Source organism: Cyanistes caeruleus, chromosome 4 (genome assembly GCF_971803275.1).
Source record: "Cyanistes caeruleus chromosome 4, bCyaCae1.hap1.1, whole genome shotgun sequence".
In the NCBI taxonomy this organism is placed as follows: domain Eukaryota; kingdom Metazoa; phylum Chordata; class Aves; order Passeriformes; family Paridae; genus Cyanistes; species Cyanistes caeruleus.
Genome location: NC_141704.1, coordinates 44327958 through 44346765, shown reverse-complemented (window position 1 = coordinate 44346765; position 18808 = coordinate 44327958). Strand labels below are relative to the sequence as shown.

General features: G+C 34.7%; 1 protein-coding gene across 13 annotated transcripts in view; it reads left to right on the top strand.

Moving 5' to 3' along the window:
• NAV3 (neuron navigator 3) overlaps positions 1 to 18808 on the top strand; it is a 504955-nt gene that overhangs the window by 346470 nt on the left and 139677 nt on the right. For all 13 annotated transcript variants that reach the window (XM_086884225.1, XM_086884227.1, XM_086884224.1 and 10 more), the window contains 2 exons: positions 2543 to 2615; positions 6321 to 6498. In XM_086884225.1, coding sequence (XP_086740351.1) covers positions 2543 to 2615; positions 6321 to 6498 — 251 coding nt within the window. The remainder of the gene's footprint in view (positions 1 to 2542; positions 2616 to 6320; positions 6499 to 18808) is intronic.

Here is an 18808-nt window from a genome sequence, read left to right as displayed (position 1 = left end):
CCAGTTATTTGGAGATGGGTGATGTATTGTACTGATTTTTCTTTCTTTTTTTTCTCTTTTTTTCCCCTCCCTTTGACTTTCAGTACTAATTTATATAGCAGAATTTCCCATCTTTGAAGTAAATGATACTGCATTATGGTTGATTTGAAAGTCCAAAGACACAATGAGTTATACAGCTAATAGCCCAACAAATCTTCATTACTTTTCAGTTCTTCTGAGCAGAAAAATTTCTGTTCAAAGAGTTTTTCTTACTTAGTTGGCATTGTTTAAAGGTTGAGTAGAAATATTCTCTTCATGTGCACTATTTTCTCAGCTGATGCAGGGTTTTAGTTAGAGGTCAGTGCTGAGCCAGCCCAGTGCCTTGCCACTGCCACAAGGAGTGGCACCATCTGCCTTGTCCCTCCTTCCCAGCTCCCCTTTCCTCTCCCAAACCAGGCTTTCCCCAGGCTGGGACACGCCCTCCCCTCTGCTGGCTCCAGTGCTTATCTGGCTGCACGGGAGACTGGAATGACTGAAATCCCTTTGCCTTTTTGCTGGGTGAGTTCTCTTGCGTGGAGCCAGCTCCTGGTGTGCTCAGAGAGGTGCTGAAGCCCAGCAGCAGCAGGGTCCTCACACCTGGGAGGAAGAGGAGGTGAGGAAGAAGAATCAGATCTTCCTATTTTAGCTGCAGCCAGCTTGTGACTGATTTAGTTGTGTCATGTCTCTATGGCTTAACAAAATTACCTAGTTAATTTGGGTTTTTTTTCATGGTGTAAAACTATACAGACATTTAAGAAAATGACAGTTAATGCCTGGGTTACCACAGTTACTGTGCTGGGCCAGAGCTAGAGTAAGCCCATTGATTTTAGGATGGTTATTCCACATTGAAAACTGTGAAAATTGTGACACCCACCAAACTGATTTATGAAATCTTTATGGTAGACCCCATTTTTTTAGTAAATTTCACTACTTTAGCTGCAGACGTTGAGTTTTGGTTTTCTTCTGTAATTGATTCAGTAAAGAGATTGTTTACCATTCACTGTAAATGTTAGCATGGTCTTGAAATCAAGGTTTGAAAAACACTTCTAAAAATATATTTAGTAGTGTATTGACCTTTATTGTCCTTGAAGAGCATATCTAAATATTTTAAAGGTGTTTATAAATTTATACATTTATATCCATGGATCAAGACAGTCTGTAGACTCATGATATATATTTCTAGGGTCAGCAGTAGAGAGAATATTTATATCCTTTTATCTACTACCGTTTCCAGAGAACAGTGGCAGAACTCCAATATAGAAAGAGGTCAGCAGTCAAATATCTTCCTAGGTGAGAAAAGATACTGCCAAGGATCAAGTAGTTTTCATTCAAAGAGTGAATTTACCCCTTATGTTTTGATGGTTGAAAAGCATTGGCATGAGACATTGTAAAATGTGTAAACATTCAAATAAAATAACTGTATGGACTTGAGATAATACAGCTTTGTGTTTTTAGTGTTGAATATTCTTTGCTTTATTTTTAATGTTCTCCAATGATCATAGGTATTTAAAATACATTGTTAAAATTTCATTTTATTTTTGTGGTCCCAGTTGCCTTGAAATCAGTGCATCAACCTAAGAAAGTACTTAAAAATCAAACCTGTTGAAGCCACTTGAAACAGAAAACCTCTCTATTCAATTTTTTTCTGTTTTTATAGCAGCATATTTATAGATTAAGATAGTAATTTTTACATTTATACCTGATTATTCCTTTAGAGGTCCTGGAAGGACTGGGATAATCAGCTGAGGGTGGTGACTCAAGAGTCTTTTGGAACATCTCCCTCATCTGTTAGGAACAGACACATGAAAGCAGTCTAATCTTATGCATTTTAGAGGCAGAAGTTTTATCCTTTTATTGCTCTATAGTTTGGCTACATTTTTGTACCTAAAGCTCTCTGTGGTAACTGTAGATTTATTCTAAATCACTGAGAGTTCTTGCTTGCAGCACCATGTTCTTTACTAAGCAAGAACTCTTCTGAGGAGCATAAACAATAAATAAATTAATTTTATTTATTGTAAGATTTGAAGGAAAGAAATTAGAGAAGAAACCAGTAATGAGAGTGATATTTTCACAGAGTCCTACATCACCCCAAGACAGTACCTTTGCTTACACTGTTAGAGGTTTTTGCTTACATTTTTTAGTAAACTCAGCCGCTCACATCTCCAGACATATACTCAGTGTCTAGTTCTCTATGGGTGCTTTCACTGCTGCTTGTTTGTAGCATACAAAATCCAGTTTTATGTTAACTAGGTGGGTTGCTGAGTTGCCAGCATGCCATTCTGGATTGGGCATTTGTGAATTGTTTTTAAGCACCAAAGCGGACAATGAAGGCTTTATCTCGATTCCCCAATTAGCTGTAATCATTTTTGCTAAACTTTGGTAAAGAGCTGTAGTAGTATGCAATGAATGTAAAGTATTCATTCCTGGGCAGTTGTTTTTTGTTTTTTTTTTCTTCCCCTCTCCCAGCATTTCTATGTTTTTTCAAATAGTCTTATGCTGCTTGTTATTTCTATTCATGTTGCAGATTGAGAATGTTGATGTCTGCCTTAGCTTTCTGGCAGCCAGAGGCGTAAACGTCCAAGGTCTTTCTGCAGAAGGTAAGAGAAACAAATAATCAGAACAAATAACAAGATTTTCTTCTGAAAGCTAAATTTCTTAACACAAGTCACACCTAAATACCAAGCTCCAGCTGTCTTGGACAGCATGCAAATATAGATTAGTGATAACAAGTGAGTTTTAATTTTCCCTTGAAACTGAACCAAGAAATGCAATGTTTGTGAAGCTTGAGACAATGTTTTAAAACAATATTTTTTCAATGGTATTAATCTTTTCATGCTACCTCCACAATATTAGATAGACACAGAAGCATACTTTTTTTTTTAGCTTGTTCATATGTTTGATTCAAAACAGCAACAAGCAAACAAAAACATAAGAATCTTGCTCAGTTAAATAAAGCCAGGGAAGCCTATTTGTTTCAGCAAATTTATTATTAGTAGTAATGCTGTCCAGATGAGTCTGAAAATTATAGTATTCCTTTGATGTCTTCTGTGAAGTGAAATAGTGAATGGTTTTGCTGCTTCAGTTATTCTGCTGCATTAGTCACCCTAAATGATTGCCTAACGTTGTTGCAACTAAATTAATAAATATAAAAAAACAAAAACAAAACAAAAAACATTAAAAATACCAGTTCTCTTAATTATTATGTAATATTGCCTTGTTCATGTAAGAGGCAAGTGAATTAATAAAATGTATATGTCTTTGTCCTGTAGCAAATTAAGCAGTTCTGCAAGGTACTGCGCACCTTCAAAATCCTTTTGACCTCTGACGCCTGAAGGTAACAGGTCCTTCAGAGATGCAGCCCCCTATTTTTATTTTGCTTGTAGCACAAATAATACCTGGAAGAAAATTTTTTTTCCAGAGATTATAATTTCTGGAATAGTTGAAGTATCAAATAGTCAGTTCAAATAGTTGAATTATAGAAGATTGATGGAGAAAAATTTTGGAATGCTAACCACTGTTTGATTTTTAAACTAACTCAGAATTACTATCTTTCACCATCTGAACCTATCTAGGATTTTAAACATGTAACACAGACATGATATCTACTAACTATTCACCTTGCTTGTCAAATTGTGAGAAGCTCCTTAATCAGTTTAAGAGAACTTTTGTGTGTACTTGTATATATGTTGTTGCAAGAGAACGCTGTAATTTTGTGTGCTGTCATTCAACTCAAAGCTATTTAGAACCAGAATTTCTAGAGCAGCCTATTTTTACTTTTATATAAAGTATGAATTAAATGTGTGAATAGCATAGATTTATTTTATGTAGATACTCATAATTCTTTAATAACTTGACATGGTACATGACACATTTTCTGTACCTTTTAGAATCTGTGCCCATTCTGTAATGCCTTTATTCCTACCTTTGTTTTGCTTTGGAAAATAATTTTAATAGGATATAAGCTTCAATTGTGTAGCCTTAAATTTATATACTACTAAAAGCAATACTACTACATTGGACTAAATGCAAGAACTATGATTTAAAATGCTCCTTATTCTTCAAAACTGAATTTTAACATTTAGTGCTGAAGTAAGATTAAAAAAACATTATTTTATGTGGTTGGTCATGAATCTGGAGTGAATCCATTACTATCTTCATGGTGTTCTTCAAAGTACTGCAGAGGTGTGATTTCCTTAAATATTCTTTTTTTATTATGTATAATCCTGATTATTACCATTTTTTAGGGGGAAAAGAAATTGAGTTGCTCGTAATAAGCTTTGGTAAATGTGCCTTGTTTCTACTGGGTCATTTATTAATGACCAGAAAGGTTGTGGAACAATAAACCATAAGCTTAATGAGTTTTGAAGATTTCACAACCAGTTTATGACCTCATTTTGACAATTGAGCTAAGAGGTCTAAAAAAAAGTAATTTTCAAATCTTGACTCCCAAATCTCTGCTTGACAGCCCAGTTGATAAATAGTTATCCAGTTGCTATGAAGAAAAACAATACCCTAGTTTTCCGAGTGTATGTTTAGTACACATTAGAAGTTTCTGGTTTTTTTGCTTGTGAGAAATCTTTTAATTTTAACTCTATTAAAAGTAGGAAAGAAAAAGTTACTGATAGCATCCTTCTCTAAAATGGTAAAAAAATATTAACATGAAAAGAGCAAAATTTTAAAATTAAAAAAATTTTCGGTGGGATTTAACAAATGATTCTTCTTCTGAACATTAAGTGATCCAAAATGATAAGAATAAATAAACTGGTGCCATGTACTGACAGTCTTCTCAAATGAGAGCCACTTAAAATGGATAGTCATGTAGGTTTTTGGGGTGTTTTTAGGAAAATTTTAAATACAAATTTTCTGTATTCCTGGACAATGATCTTCCTTGAAACCAACATGACTGCAAAAGTCATAGTTCCCAAAAATGTTTACTCGTTTTGGGAAAGTTCTGCATATCTCTCATGGTCTCACTGCTGATAAAAGATCTTGCAGCATCTTCACAGAGAAGATGAATAAGTATGGCTGCTTAGAACAAATCTACATTTTGAAAAGTATATTCCAGTGTCCAGGACTGGGTTTGCCTTTGAAGGACAGGCTGTGAGCACAAAAGCTCCAGTGTTTGCTGGCCTTACTATGTGTACTAACATTTCACCTGAAACCTATTGAAAGAAAATCAATATGGTTTAAGAGACATGAAAATGACAGTAATTTTTGTATAAATTCAACTTGAAAATTTGCCTAGGAAAGCTGTGTAGCACACACAGCTCAGTATTTTGATTTGCAGGGTAGGCAGGAAGGTTGTGGCATTGTATGTCAGGCTGCAAGTCTACAGGTCTAATAAAAACCTTTCACAAGGTGGTCAGTGCCAAAGAAAAATAATAGTGAGGTTATGAACAGATCTACATGCTGCAGATAAGTTCATTAAAGCCTTCTGAGGTTTCATTTTTGACACTGAGATCCTTTATCAGCAAAGAATAACAGCATCCTTGTAAAATCTACATCTCAGGCTGGACAAAAGCTAAAAAAGTAATGGGAGACATAGGCATGCTACCATGATGTTTATTCACCAGAATTGCATTCATGGAGCTATTTAGCCTAGTCAAAGCTTGTCTTCATTATCAGTAATAGCACTATGAAATAGAGAGCTATAAAATCATGTCATTTGAAAGTTCAAAGATGTAATCATGAGCATTACAGACATCTTTTTTAAAAACAACCTTCCATTTATTTTCTTCTCTCATGTTTCCTGCACATCTGTATGAATGGATGTGTGCTCACTGACAAGAGCCATTATCACAGAGTCTCTGATTTTTCTAGAATTTACTGTTAATTACCAATGTGCCCCAAAATTCACCCCAGAAGCAAAAAGAGTAATTTAAAGTCATAAGATTTGAAGAGATGTATATTTAAGAACAGAAAGAATTCAGATTTCTCTGAATGAGCTTTTCCTTAATTAAAATATTTGTACTTTGTTGGGACAGGAGCATTCATTTCAGATTATAGACCTTACTTATGTATGGATATACTCTTGTTTGTGATCATGCAAATGACTCATCATGAAGGCATTGTAGAGATAGGTGCTTATTGCAGCACTGACACATAAAGAACCAAAAATTATAATAAAAAATAAACTATCAATGACACACAAAATGTCTCTGATATTACAGGTAAATGAAGAGATATAAGACATAAACATGTATAGCTATAGGTATGTACACACATATTTTGAGTTTTAAATATCTGAAGTCTAAAACCAAAGTGTTTTCACTTCCTCTTCTCTTTTTCTGTTTTTTTAATAGAAATAAGGAATGGAAATTTGAAAGCCATTTTAGGACTGTTTTTCAGTTTGTCTCGGTACAAACAGCAGCAACATCATCAGCAACAATACTACCAGTCTTTGGTGGAGCTACAACAGCAAGTCCCTTCAACTCCAGCTGAAATCAGCCAGTCCAAAACACACCAAGATATGCAGTCAAGGTAGGTTAAAAAGTTATTTTTTCTTTTATTTTTCCATTCAAAAAAGACAAAATTTTGTATAAAAATTGGGCCATTTGAAAAAAAAAAAAAAATTAAGCTGTTTACAGTGTTTTCAATGTGTTTTTTGGTGGTAAGCCCACATTTCTTGGGAGTAGAGTTAGAGCAAGGGCAGAGAACATTCCCAATTTAAATTAATTTTAAGCCTTTCTTTTACTTTATTATTGATTTTTCTTCCCATTGCACAATAAGAGGCTACTAGCACTCCATGAGGTTAGTATATTGGTTATTTTCATGGTTTTTTTGCATACCCAGTTCCACATGTAAATGAACAATTTCCAATAATTAACAAAACCTATGGAGAAAAGGCACAACCAATACTTTCAGTTGTTATAAACTCTTTTTATCTCCACACATTCTGGTTTTTGAAGGCCTAATTCTATTTGAATGTCTTTTTAAATGGAAGAAAAAAAAGCCTTCCTTAATCCAGTTGTTTCTTTCAAGGAGCCAGTTTTTTATTTAGTTTTAAGAAAGCAAAGCACCCCTCAGAATCCAGTAATTGCTGAATTACACTGCTTTCAGACTGCATCTGAAAACATATTTTCAGAAGGTAGTTGCTCAAAGGCCACTCTAGAAGAATGAGCTTGAAACACAAATATCTGTTTAAATGGAAAGAGTATTCACAATGTATATTTTATTGGGGAAATTAAAGTCAACTGCAGATCTTCATTAAGAGTTGTGTCTATTGCTTTGTTTGGTTTAGTACTTGTTCCATTTTTTACATCCTTGTTTAAAACGGTTTTGTGAACTTACTGAACAACTGTATTTCTCGAATGTGGTAAATCAATGGTCTAAATTGGATTAAATGTATCAGACTATTATATAGAGATTCTGGTTCTGAAGTCCATTGATATATAAATTACACTTTCATGTGTCTAATAAACATATTTCTTCTTCATTTGACAAAGCTTCTACACTTCAGCCTGATAGAGATATTTATCTACTAGAAATATTTTAAAAATATGTTTTGGAGGAAAGTGTTACTAATAGCATTTTAATTACCTCATTTGATGCAAAAATTAAGATACATGTGTTTGGCTGGGGCATTATAAAGTGAAATGCTTTTATATTCTCTGCTGCTGAAAATTAATGTCTTTGAAGCTTTCCCTGTGATGTATACTATTAACATGTAATCTAGGAAATTATTGTGGGGTCCTAGAAGAGTCTGACCATTCTCAACATTTTCCAAAGCAGAATTTCTGCTTTATGAAGGATATTTAATACTGCATGGGAGGCAATAATATCTTGTTATTCTTCTCAGCTTTAATCAGGGGAATTAAGAGCTTAACCGGCTTGCTGTAAATACCTTTGGTTACTGTTTTTTGGTTTTAATTTAGTGAAAGAACTGAAACATTTCCTGATTTTATAATTTAACCATGGTGGATTTTAAATAACAAAAAAAATATTACTGGGTTACTTTTACATCATGACTATTGCAGGGGTTTGTCCAAAAAAGCCTGGATAAAGCAGGTTTCTTACTATTTGAATGACAGTGATTGCACATGTAGGCAAAGAGGTGACGAATCTTTTATTAAGCTTTCCATTGTAACTCCCTAAGATCTCATGGACCTTCTACACTTTCTCTCCTCTTCTATTTTTCTATGTTAAAACGTGCTTCATTAAGAAGAAAGGCAATTATTCCATGTCCCAGATCCTCCATTTATTGTGCAGTGATATCTAAGGCTGGTGTAAAAAAATTTCAACTCCATCAGTGTGCCTTAGACCTTTAATCTAGGAGATTAAAATAATTTAATTCTGTGATGAAATTTCTGTTTATAGCTAGGTTTCAGATGTAAAATATTTCTATGTAAAAAATTACTAGACCAAGACTGATGCCATCTTTCTTATTTCTTATCTGTAAACTGAAAGCAAGATTTTTTTCTGTTTGCTTCAACATACAGAGAAGTTTGATGTTTGTTGCTATAAACTTCTGTATTGCATGAGGAAGTATGATTTCTTCTATACATACATTTTTTATTTAAGTCTGTAAGGATAAAAAAAGGTGCCTGCTAAAAATTTTCTCCTATATGAAAAGTTTCTGTCTTCTACTACAAATGCATCTAGTATTATGAGAATCTAGCAAAACAAGGAACCCTGGAACTAAGAAACAAACAGAAATACAATTTTTGATCAGTACTAATTTTTCTTTTTTTTTTTTCATTCATCACTGTTGTGAAGTAATATAAAGAAATTAGCATAAAATAATACTTCCCCTCCAAATAAAAATTACTACATGTGAAAACAAGTTTTCCACAAATAGATGGGCATATATAAACCTACACTGATGTAAATTCTCTGTGATGGACTTACCAATACTTCTTTTCCTAGCAGTTATTGAATTAAATTATTTTTTTTCCCAATGAAAGAAATCATTTGAAAAATTATTTAAAAATATTTAACAAACACCTTTCTAGTTTAAAGGTGCTAATGAGTAAATAACAGCTTCTTTTTAGAAAGAAGCCAAAATATGAATTAAAAAAGAAAAGATGACTTTGATGAGATCCATCTTGCCTCTTGCCCACTTTTTGCTATCTGAAATGTGGACAGGTAGCTTACATTGTTCCTCAAATTGATTTCAATGATTGCTTTCATGTCAGGTGTGTCTCAGCAATAATTACAAAAGCAACCAACATAAAAAAGGGGAAAGTCCTGAGGAACTCACATGACTGCTCTATGGGACACTCGAGATCTTTAGATATTTTTGGCAAAAAGTGGTTTCATGCAGATACTGAAAGTTACACATTTCACTGTACAGAGCATTTTGAAAAGTGATAAAATCTGAAGTGTATATTAATGTACATTCTTCACACTGGCTGTATGAAATTATTAATTCAATAGATAATCTAACTGCTATCAATCAAAAATGAAGTAATTTTACTTTTTTTCTTGAAGTGCTGTTGATCAAACAAGCTGTTTTATCCTTTCATAGTGAATAATAACCTTTACGGCTATTTGTTACTACATATTTATTGTGCAGATATGGTTTTTTTTATTACCATGTTGGAGTTCTGAATGTGTTTTTAAAAATTCTTGATTCTTTCTGTTTTCCAACATTTGTAGCATAACTGTGGAAAGGGTTGGTATGCAGAAGCCTTAAGGCTTCCCTTATGGTGTGTTTTGGAAAAAAAATATTTGGCAAATGCACATAAAAAAGAGTAGTTTCCATTAAATTAACCTGTGGTCTTTTATTACCTAGCAATAGGTAATAAAGTCCTTCAGGTTTTGAAAGGAATAAGAAAAATTATCTTATTACTATGGCAGAAGCCAGATGAATGTAGCTGCTAACACTTGAATGGGACATTCATCTTTTTTGGCAAAATGCTTCAGACAGAGTAAATTTTCAAGGGTATTGTGAAAATCATCTTCTTACACCACGGGTATTTTATTTTACTGAAAGACTCACGCATATTTACTTTGCTAGACCTGAGAAATAAAGATGTCTTTTTGGCAAACTGTAAATTTGAGTGCATCTGATATCCATGTGCTTGTATGTGTGCATACATGTAAGCAAATAAAAATGTATACACTGAAAAAGGTGAATGCTTTTTATAGACTTTATACATCTTTTTAAATCTTCAATAATCAATCACATTTCATCTTGTACTTTAAGTATTTGAAACTATGTCTTAGTTTCAATTAATAACTGAGGTTATTTTAGGTTAGAATTCTCTATGAGAAAAGTTATTTTTTTAATTGTTTCCAGCTAACATATATTAAGCATATTGTGTAATTTCAACTCTATTTCCTAGGAGGTAAAAAGCTGTTGTATTTTCTTGATTAAACAAATATGAGAAGATGATGGCCTTCACTTTTTCCAAAAGAAATATAGATTATACATGGGAGAGGGAAATACCTCTGAGAAGTCAAAATTAAGATGGTTAAATTACAGAGGTTGTAGCATTCAAGCCCTGCTGAAGACCAAGAAAGTTTTATCTTTTCATGTGCAGGGCTAACATCTCACTCTCCTAATTTAAAAGACCTGGTCCTGCTGGTGGTGGTGATGAGGATGGTGATGGTACTCATCCCCATTTCCAGGTTAAGATGTCCTCAGTAATGAGCAATGTCTGTGATCATTACTTTGTCTGAACACTTCCATGTGCCTCTAAAGACAAGATACTTTATACAGTGTTTGAGCCCTTTGTCAACAAAAACTGAAACAGGCACCAAATTATATTAGTACTTTACAGGTTTCATACACAGGTAGTTTTGCTAAGGTAAGCAGAAGCCCCAGTGGAAGGTGATAATCAGATGATCACCAGACTGGACAGATTAGGTTTGTGAAGAAATGGGGAATTAAGGAGACTAATTCAGGAGGCTCGCTGTCCTTGTGTGACTAGGAGACAACACAGACCAGGAATGTAATTAGACCAGTTTCTGGAGGAACCTCTCTTTCCTAAGTGCAAAGTTTGCATGGGAGGATAATGAATCTCATTTCACTGGCTCCTTACAAAATTATTCAAAATTGGTCAGTGTGGCAATGCTCTTAACATTCCTACTCCCATGTAAGCCGTCTGTGACCAAAGTCAGAATTGTGAAAACTGTGCATACAGAAGGCAAGCAAAATTCTTCTTGTGAGAGTATCATTGGCCTATCTAGGCCTACAGCCAACAGCAACATTTCAAATTAAATGTAAAAGGAAGGAAGGAAGGAAGGAAGGAAGGAAGGAAGGAAGGAAGGAAGGAAGGAAGGAAGGAAGGAAGGAAGGAAGGAAGGAAGGAAGGAAGGAAGGAAGGAAGGAAGGAAGGAAGGAAGGAAGGAAGGAAGGAAGGAAGGAAGGAAGGAAGGAAGGAAGGAAGGAAGGAAGGAAGGAAGGAAGGAAGGAAGGAAGGAAGGAAGGAAGGAAGGAAGGAAGGAAGGAAGGAAGGAAGGAAGGAAGGAAGGAAGGAAGGAAGGAAGGAAGGAAGGAAGGAAGGAAGGAAGGAAGGAAGGAAGGAAGGAAGGAAGGAAGGAAGGAAGGAAGGAAGGAAGGAAGGAAGGAAGGAAGGAAGGAAGGAAGGAAGGAAGGAGGTTGATTCATGATAAGTGAAATTGCCTTACAAAAAGCATACTTTCTATATGGAGGTTCCTAATTTTGTACCAGTAATTATAAAAACTCTGAAATTATTAGACTATTAGTGAAAAATTCTGTGGTAAACAAATAGTAAAGATAACAAAGGCAAAGAATAGTTTTAGATGTGATTTCTGATTTCTTTTTACCCTAAAATTCCTATATTCCTCCATGACTAACTGTGAGAATGGAATATTTTGAAATCTGAAGTTGGCACTTCACTCTTTCCTTATGACTTTATTGCAGCTCTGAGATTTATTTTAAAAAATACCATGCTGGTGGCCTTACTTATATCTGTCAGTAGAGATAGATGACAACAATGGATACATTATATTTTTATGCCTCACTTTGGTAGTGGATTCGATTATCAGAGCAATACATCTGTGGTGATGATCATTCAACCACCCAGATACTAAGAGAAAACACATGTGGATGAAAGAAGTTCTGTCTCATTTACAGATTAGACAGTAACTGGTTTCAGTAAGCTGTCAGAACAATTCCCCTAGATGTACAAACTATTTTATCACGTACAGGAATGATGAGCCCAGCTTGAGGTCCAGATGGATTTTGTTAAATTTGTTATATTAAAAGAGCACCCTGGTTTTCCTGGGCATATAAATAAAGTTAGGTAGCTGATTTCTACAGACAGTTGCATATTTAACTACTGTAAGGAGTAGGGTTTCATGTTGCCTGCTGATCAGGGAAGAAATTAAGCATATTGGACACAGAGCTTGTGCTGTGTGAAATACAGTAATGAAAATGTAGTGGTTATGATTATGAATTGGAAAAGATCATGTCAGAATAGTGGCAATCTGCATAGCAATCTTGATTACATCACTGATTAGAAAAAGGCCTTCATTTAAATATTCTGAAGGTTTAAAATATGGTTACAACAGTCTGCACCAAGTGCATTGCAGTGACATAGGCTGGAAAATGGAAGGTGTACATAGTTGTGTGTGCTTGGTTAATACACAGGAAAGTGATGAAACAAGTCCCTTTGCTGTCCTGAGCTCTTGACATTGCTAGTCACTTGGTTTTGGTGAAGGGAAAGAGCTAGGTAGTTACTGTTTTTCCCACTCTGGAATCATCAAATCACTGATTCTGAAGAGAAGAAAAATTAGGAAAATACTTATTTCTTCTTTCTCTTCTCTAAGGATCTAAGCAAACAAAGTGCTGTTAATCTAATCAGATATATTTTTTTATGTCTGGGAGGTAATGCAGAATGAGTTGCTTAATGTGATTGTTCCAGGATGTGCAGGAAGCTAACCTGCACAAATGGCTCTTAGGTATTTAATTTTATTTTAATCTTTTATTTTACGTTGCAAATCAGCTGTGGCCCCATTTTGTTCTACTCCGCAAAGATGCAGATGTTACATTCTAAATCACAGAAACTTCAGAAAGGAACTTCTTTCATCGTATTTGTACTGAAGTCCAATTAAATAAAGCATTTAGTGAGTCTCAGTGGCAAATGACTAGCCTGATAACCTTCACAAGAAAAGATAGAACAAAGCAGTAGTGAGAAGATATTTTTCAATACTTCCGTGTAACCCATCCTCTCTAAGAAGATATCTAATAACATTTCTTGAGCTTAAAATAATGGGGAAGGGTGTTTCAAAGTGACATTCAGGTTCTAAAATAAATGGTCTTTTCTATAGTTATAATACACCACTCTAGCAGACTATAGCATGCCTAGAGAGAAAATAAAAAATATTTTCAATCTCTTAATAACATTTCAGATTTTTTCAAACTGTTCATCCCCTATTTCACCATTTCAATACCAATCCTTCGTAAACTCCTTGTATCTTTTACCTTCTGACATATTTCTGTGGGCTAGATTCTTCAAACTTGTTCTTTACTGATTGGTGTCTCCCCTTGTTTGTTGCACACAATTTTTTCTCCTTGCAAAGTACCCGATGTATGACTGAACACTTTCTTTAGGAGCCTGTGACATGCAGTTAACCTGATTTTTTGGGTTTATAAATTATCTCCTCTCAAGAACAATATTTTTTCCTGCCTCTTCTGCTGTTGGCAGTTCAAAATGAAACTGTCATCTTTTTTCATTATCTGTTCTTGCAATTTTCAAAAGAGTGTTTTAAATCAATTTAGTGGCAATTTTCATTTTGTACATTTCAAATATTCTCACCGTCTGGCCCATGTCACCCTTGCCACTCATTGCTTTTTATATGTCAGTTTTGATGTAGTTTGACCATAATTTTCACTGTTGCTAATCCAGATCATGTAGAAATTAATGGGAAGTGTTCCATTCATCCTTGTAGCACTTGAATCCAATCTTTTATATATTTCCTTTTGAAGGAATAGAAGCTTAATAATGAAGTTATTTTCCCTTCAGACATTCTTTATTGCTCTACCGTCTCTACTGAGATTCATTAGATCTTCTCATTCTCTGAAAATGAAATCTGATGCAACTGTCCATACATTTATTACTCTCCTGGACCTGCCACCAATTTAATTCTGACATCTCATGAACATTGGAGGTTGCCTATTATTGTATGTTATTTGTATATTATTTATATAATACATAATTATTTTTATATGGCAAATGAAATTTCAACACATGTAAAATGCAAGGGTAGCCATATTAAACTAGTGCAGTCTTCCTTCTTGTTTTTCTTTTTTGTCAGACAATTCCTTTTTTGCCTATTATGAAGCAAAATATTCTTTCTTTGTTCCTATTTATTCCTTAAGAAATTCCTTGATACCAACGTGTGGCCCAGTCTTTTCCTTGCATTTTTGCATTCGTTTATGTTATAGTTTTATATTTGTACTGTTACTTTCTTTTCTTCTGTCAGTTCTTTTTATTATCTATTATATCTTGCTATTTTCGCAAACTGTAAACAAATTTGATATCCTACATATAGTGGTTTTGCAGGTGTCAGTTAATGAAATAACATTATGGTTGGAAGCTACTGTGAAGGAGATGACTTTCTTTCTTCATTTACCAAAAAACTCCAAAATAAAAATCCAGATAAATTCCAAAGAAGCATAGGCAGTGAAGTTTGGCAGTCTTTGCCTGTGGAAAATAGATTAAATAGAAGTGGAAATATTTATAATTCATGAGACTTACAAGAATTTGTTTTGAAAATCCTTAAGAGAAAATAGCTGAACTGTCGGTAGAATCTTTTGTATTTTCTTTATATTAAAAAGCTCTTTACCATTTTAAAGTCAATGGAATTTAAAGACCAAACAAAATGCTAACAAATGTATTTTATTCCTGTAAATAGAACAGTTAACAATCTGATACTTTTTTGACTGATGCAGGTTTGTAGCAATCTCAAGCATGCATTAGGATGCATTGCAAATGTGGACTTTCTGGAGATCTATGCAAAGATTCAAGAGATAATTAGCATAGATTTGAAGAAATAATCATTTCTGTCACCTCTGTTTCCATTCCCTCTAGGAAAAAAAAAAAATTACAGTTTTGTTGTATCAAACTGTGAAGCAGAATGGTGGCATATGATTCTGTGTAGATACTCTGATATAATTTTGTTCTAGTATAAGATCATAAATGGTATGGAGATAAGGTCATAAAATAGTACAATTGGTCCCTGAGGGCCTGATCCTAGTTCTGGCAGCACACAGTTATCCACTTGTCCAATTTGTTCAGAGAAAAATAGTAAGGTTTAAAGGTTGGCATTTTAGGTGTGCTGCAGGGTAGGTTAAGCACAGTAATGAAGTAGCACAGTTAACCTAAACATAAACCACAACACACAGTTACTTCTAGATGTCCATTTTGTTTCTTTAATGTTGTGATTCGTGTATTAATCCTCCATTAAATTACACAAAATACCTATACAAAATACTGGAACCAAAGCAGGAAAACTATGGTCACTGTGGCAGACTATTCATTCTTATTACAGGTCTCTGTATTCTGCAGGAGCATGAATATTGATGCAAAAAACTGGGTTATCTGCATTTTGTTTTATGAGTTGTGAACAATACGAAAACATTGAAAACATAACTTTGCTTGTACCTTCAAGCATGAATCATTTGGAGACAGACTGCTTGAATAAGATGCCAGAAGTTCAAAGAGCGGAAAGGAAAAATGTCCAAATAATTTAGAACAGATGACAGGGTATGAGCTAGAACTGCCTCAGCCATAGACATTTCCTCTTATGAATGAAAAAAAAAAGTATTTATGTGTTAGATATATGCAGATAATATACCTCTATCTATAAAATACACATTCATAAATAACATTTATATAAATTTTAAATGTTTATTTATTTATAAATAAATATGCATCAGTATAGATATATGTAGATATATAGATACATACATGTAGGTATGGCCATGTACTAATTCACCAAGGCTGGGCTAAAAAAAGAGAAAATAAATGTCTGAAAAATATTGTTTGTGCAGAAAATCAAGTTTTTTTTGGTTTCTTCCTCAGTGTTCCTTGAAAGTACATTTGGAGAATTAGAGATCTTCGACCTGCCCAAACTTTTTGATATGGTGAGGGCTTGGAAACTTTTGTTTCCTGTAGCATCTTTCTAGGCACACTTGGAATTTAGAGTCAGGTATAACTTAGAGTGTTATTTCTTGTGCTTTTCAACCAGTAGGATAAGGAACAGCCAAATAGCTTATTAAAGAAAAAAAAGGTGCACAGAGCAACTGAGACATTCTTGGCAAGTTTTTTTGCATTGATAAAGCATTCTTTTTAAACTAGTCGATTTTCAGGGTATTGTTCTAATACAAAAGTTGTAAACAGCTTTGGAGTGCATTCACACTAGAGACTAAATGCACTTCATAAGATCAACAGCATGTTAAAATTCAAATATGCCAGTAAGGAAGAAAGAGTTTGATTATATACTACAAAACCCTTTGGCTTTTTAAAATTTTCACATAGTGCATAGCTTGCATTTTAGAACCACCATATGACTCTTAACTTTATAGGAAAATGACACTGTGATGTAACATGATCCTTTGGATCCTTTGAAAGATTTAATAAAAAGTGTATGACATTCAGGGTGTCACTGCATGGGTTACTTTTTGAAGACAGAGGTTAAAATATTTTTAGCTTGAGTCATGCTCTCTTCAGGTTTTTAAAAGCTTCATCCTTCAACTTTATGTGCTAACTCACTTTCAAGGACCTGCTCCTTTTCTGCAACAAGATAGAGTCTCTGGTAGTTTAGTCCAGTGTCAAACAATCTGTCATCTTTCTTCTTTATAGAATCATTGCATGATTTAGGTTGGAAAAGACCTCTAAGTTCATCAAGTCCAACTGCTAACCCAGCACTGCCAAGTCCACCACTAAACCCTGTCCCTAAGTGCCACATAAAGTCATTTAATATCACAGCCTATATTGATTTCCTAGACTCCTCTACACCTTTTAGGATCACTCTGTAACTGTGTCATGCCTGCAAATGGATGCCCTGTACCAGTTCCCCATCCTGATGGAGCGTGGTGTGTAGGTCCCCAGTGCAGCCGTGTTGCACAGCCGCATGGCACCGTGCCGAGCCCCGGTTCCTGCAGCCAGTCAGCACAGCACAGATGTAGTGATCTCCATCAGCACCTCGGCGTCAGCAGCATCACTGTCCTTTCTTCTCAACACTGCATCAGCTACCCCTGTGCTGAACTGCCTTTCTGGGCAGTCTTAGGATGTTTATTCCACTTTCTCACAGCAAAAGAAATTTCCCAATTGTCACCATTGCTTATCTGCTGTGTTGACTAGTGTTTGTTTGTCTTACTATAAAGACAAAATATTGATGACTTCCTGGGAGACAGAGTCCAGATTATTTCTAAGGATTTGGTAACAGATGCCCATATGCCATTTCACCTGTTTTGGGCAGCATTTACTTCATTTCCCCTATGTGTTAATTGGAAGAGGAGAGCTAAGCATGATGCCTGGTCCTACGTACATGGTGTGGATGATTGCTGATATCAGTATTATGACAGTGAAAAGGGCTAGGTGAGAGATAGAGGGCTTCAAAATCCCCCTTTCCAGCCATCTAACAAGTAAATCCTTCCTTGTCTTGAATGTTGTAGCATTAAACTTGTACTGTCTGATATGTTAAGATCCGTGGTCTGCTTTATTGCAGACATATGCTTACTATATCATGGTGTGGATTTGTAAGCATTAAAAATAACTGTTCTAAGCAAAACAGATTTCTTTTCCTGACTGACAGATACTACCCACAGACAATTATCTGGTAGGACAGAGCGAAGTAGGTGAATATTAATTTATACATTTAGAAGAGTGGCTAGGCTAAAGTCTAGTCTGCAACAGCATTGCAGTTCACATCCATAAAAGTGAGGCCAGCAACTGGGTTGCATCCATGCAAAGCTTTCATGGGGTTAGCACATCCAAAGCTAATTGACAAGGAAAACCTGAAGCCATTAGGAGCTTGATGCACCTCCTTATGAGTTGTTTGATTCTCTTTTTGCTTTTCTTTAGTCACATTGCTTTGGAAAATAAATTTACTCAGTCACAGTGGAAATCATGCTTTACAAGTTATGTTTTACTGACTGACATTTTCATCAATGCCTTTCAAGCTTGCCTGGAAAGTTTGAAAGTAGTCTATAGGCTGTTGTTTCATGAATTTGCTAGTGGATGGAGTCCCAGGTAAAAGGCACAGAGGAGAAGCATTCTAGCAAGCATTATCAGATAGGTATTTTATATATTTATTGCTATTAAAAGTCTCTGGGCTGGTTTATCAACACTGAGATTAAGGGTTTTGATCTTTCATTCTGCTCTGGAATGCGTTGTTTGAGGTAGAAATGCTATGATACACCAAGGAAGGCACTGCAACCTGCTCACTCTTTTTCCCATCTTACTTTCTCTGTTGATTGTACTGTGTTGATGTGTATCATTCCACCGTTTACAGCATAAAAGCACTAAGGTTTTATTTGACATACAATTTTTCTCACAAATCTCTTATTTTAGTCAACTCAGGTAACCAGCCTTTCATTTCTAAGTTCCTTCATTTTAAATATGTTAGGGAAAAAAAACAAGAGAGAAAAATCTCATCAAAAGATGGGCTATTATGCCAGGAACAGATGTAGCAAATTCAGTAAAACAACCTATGTCACATTTGCAGCATAAGACCAGACATTAAGAAATGGTGTAAGAAAAACTAGATCAATAAAAATACATAAAGTGCAATTATTATGAAATTATTTTTTATTATTTTAAGTAATGTATTATATTATTATAAGTTATATATTTTAATGGCCACAGAAGCTATG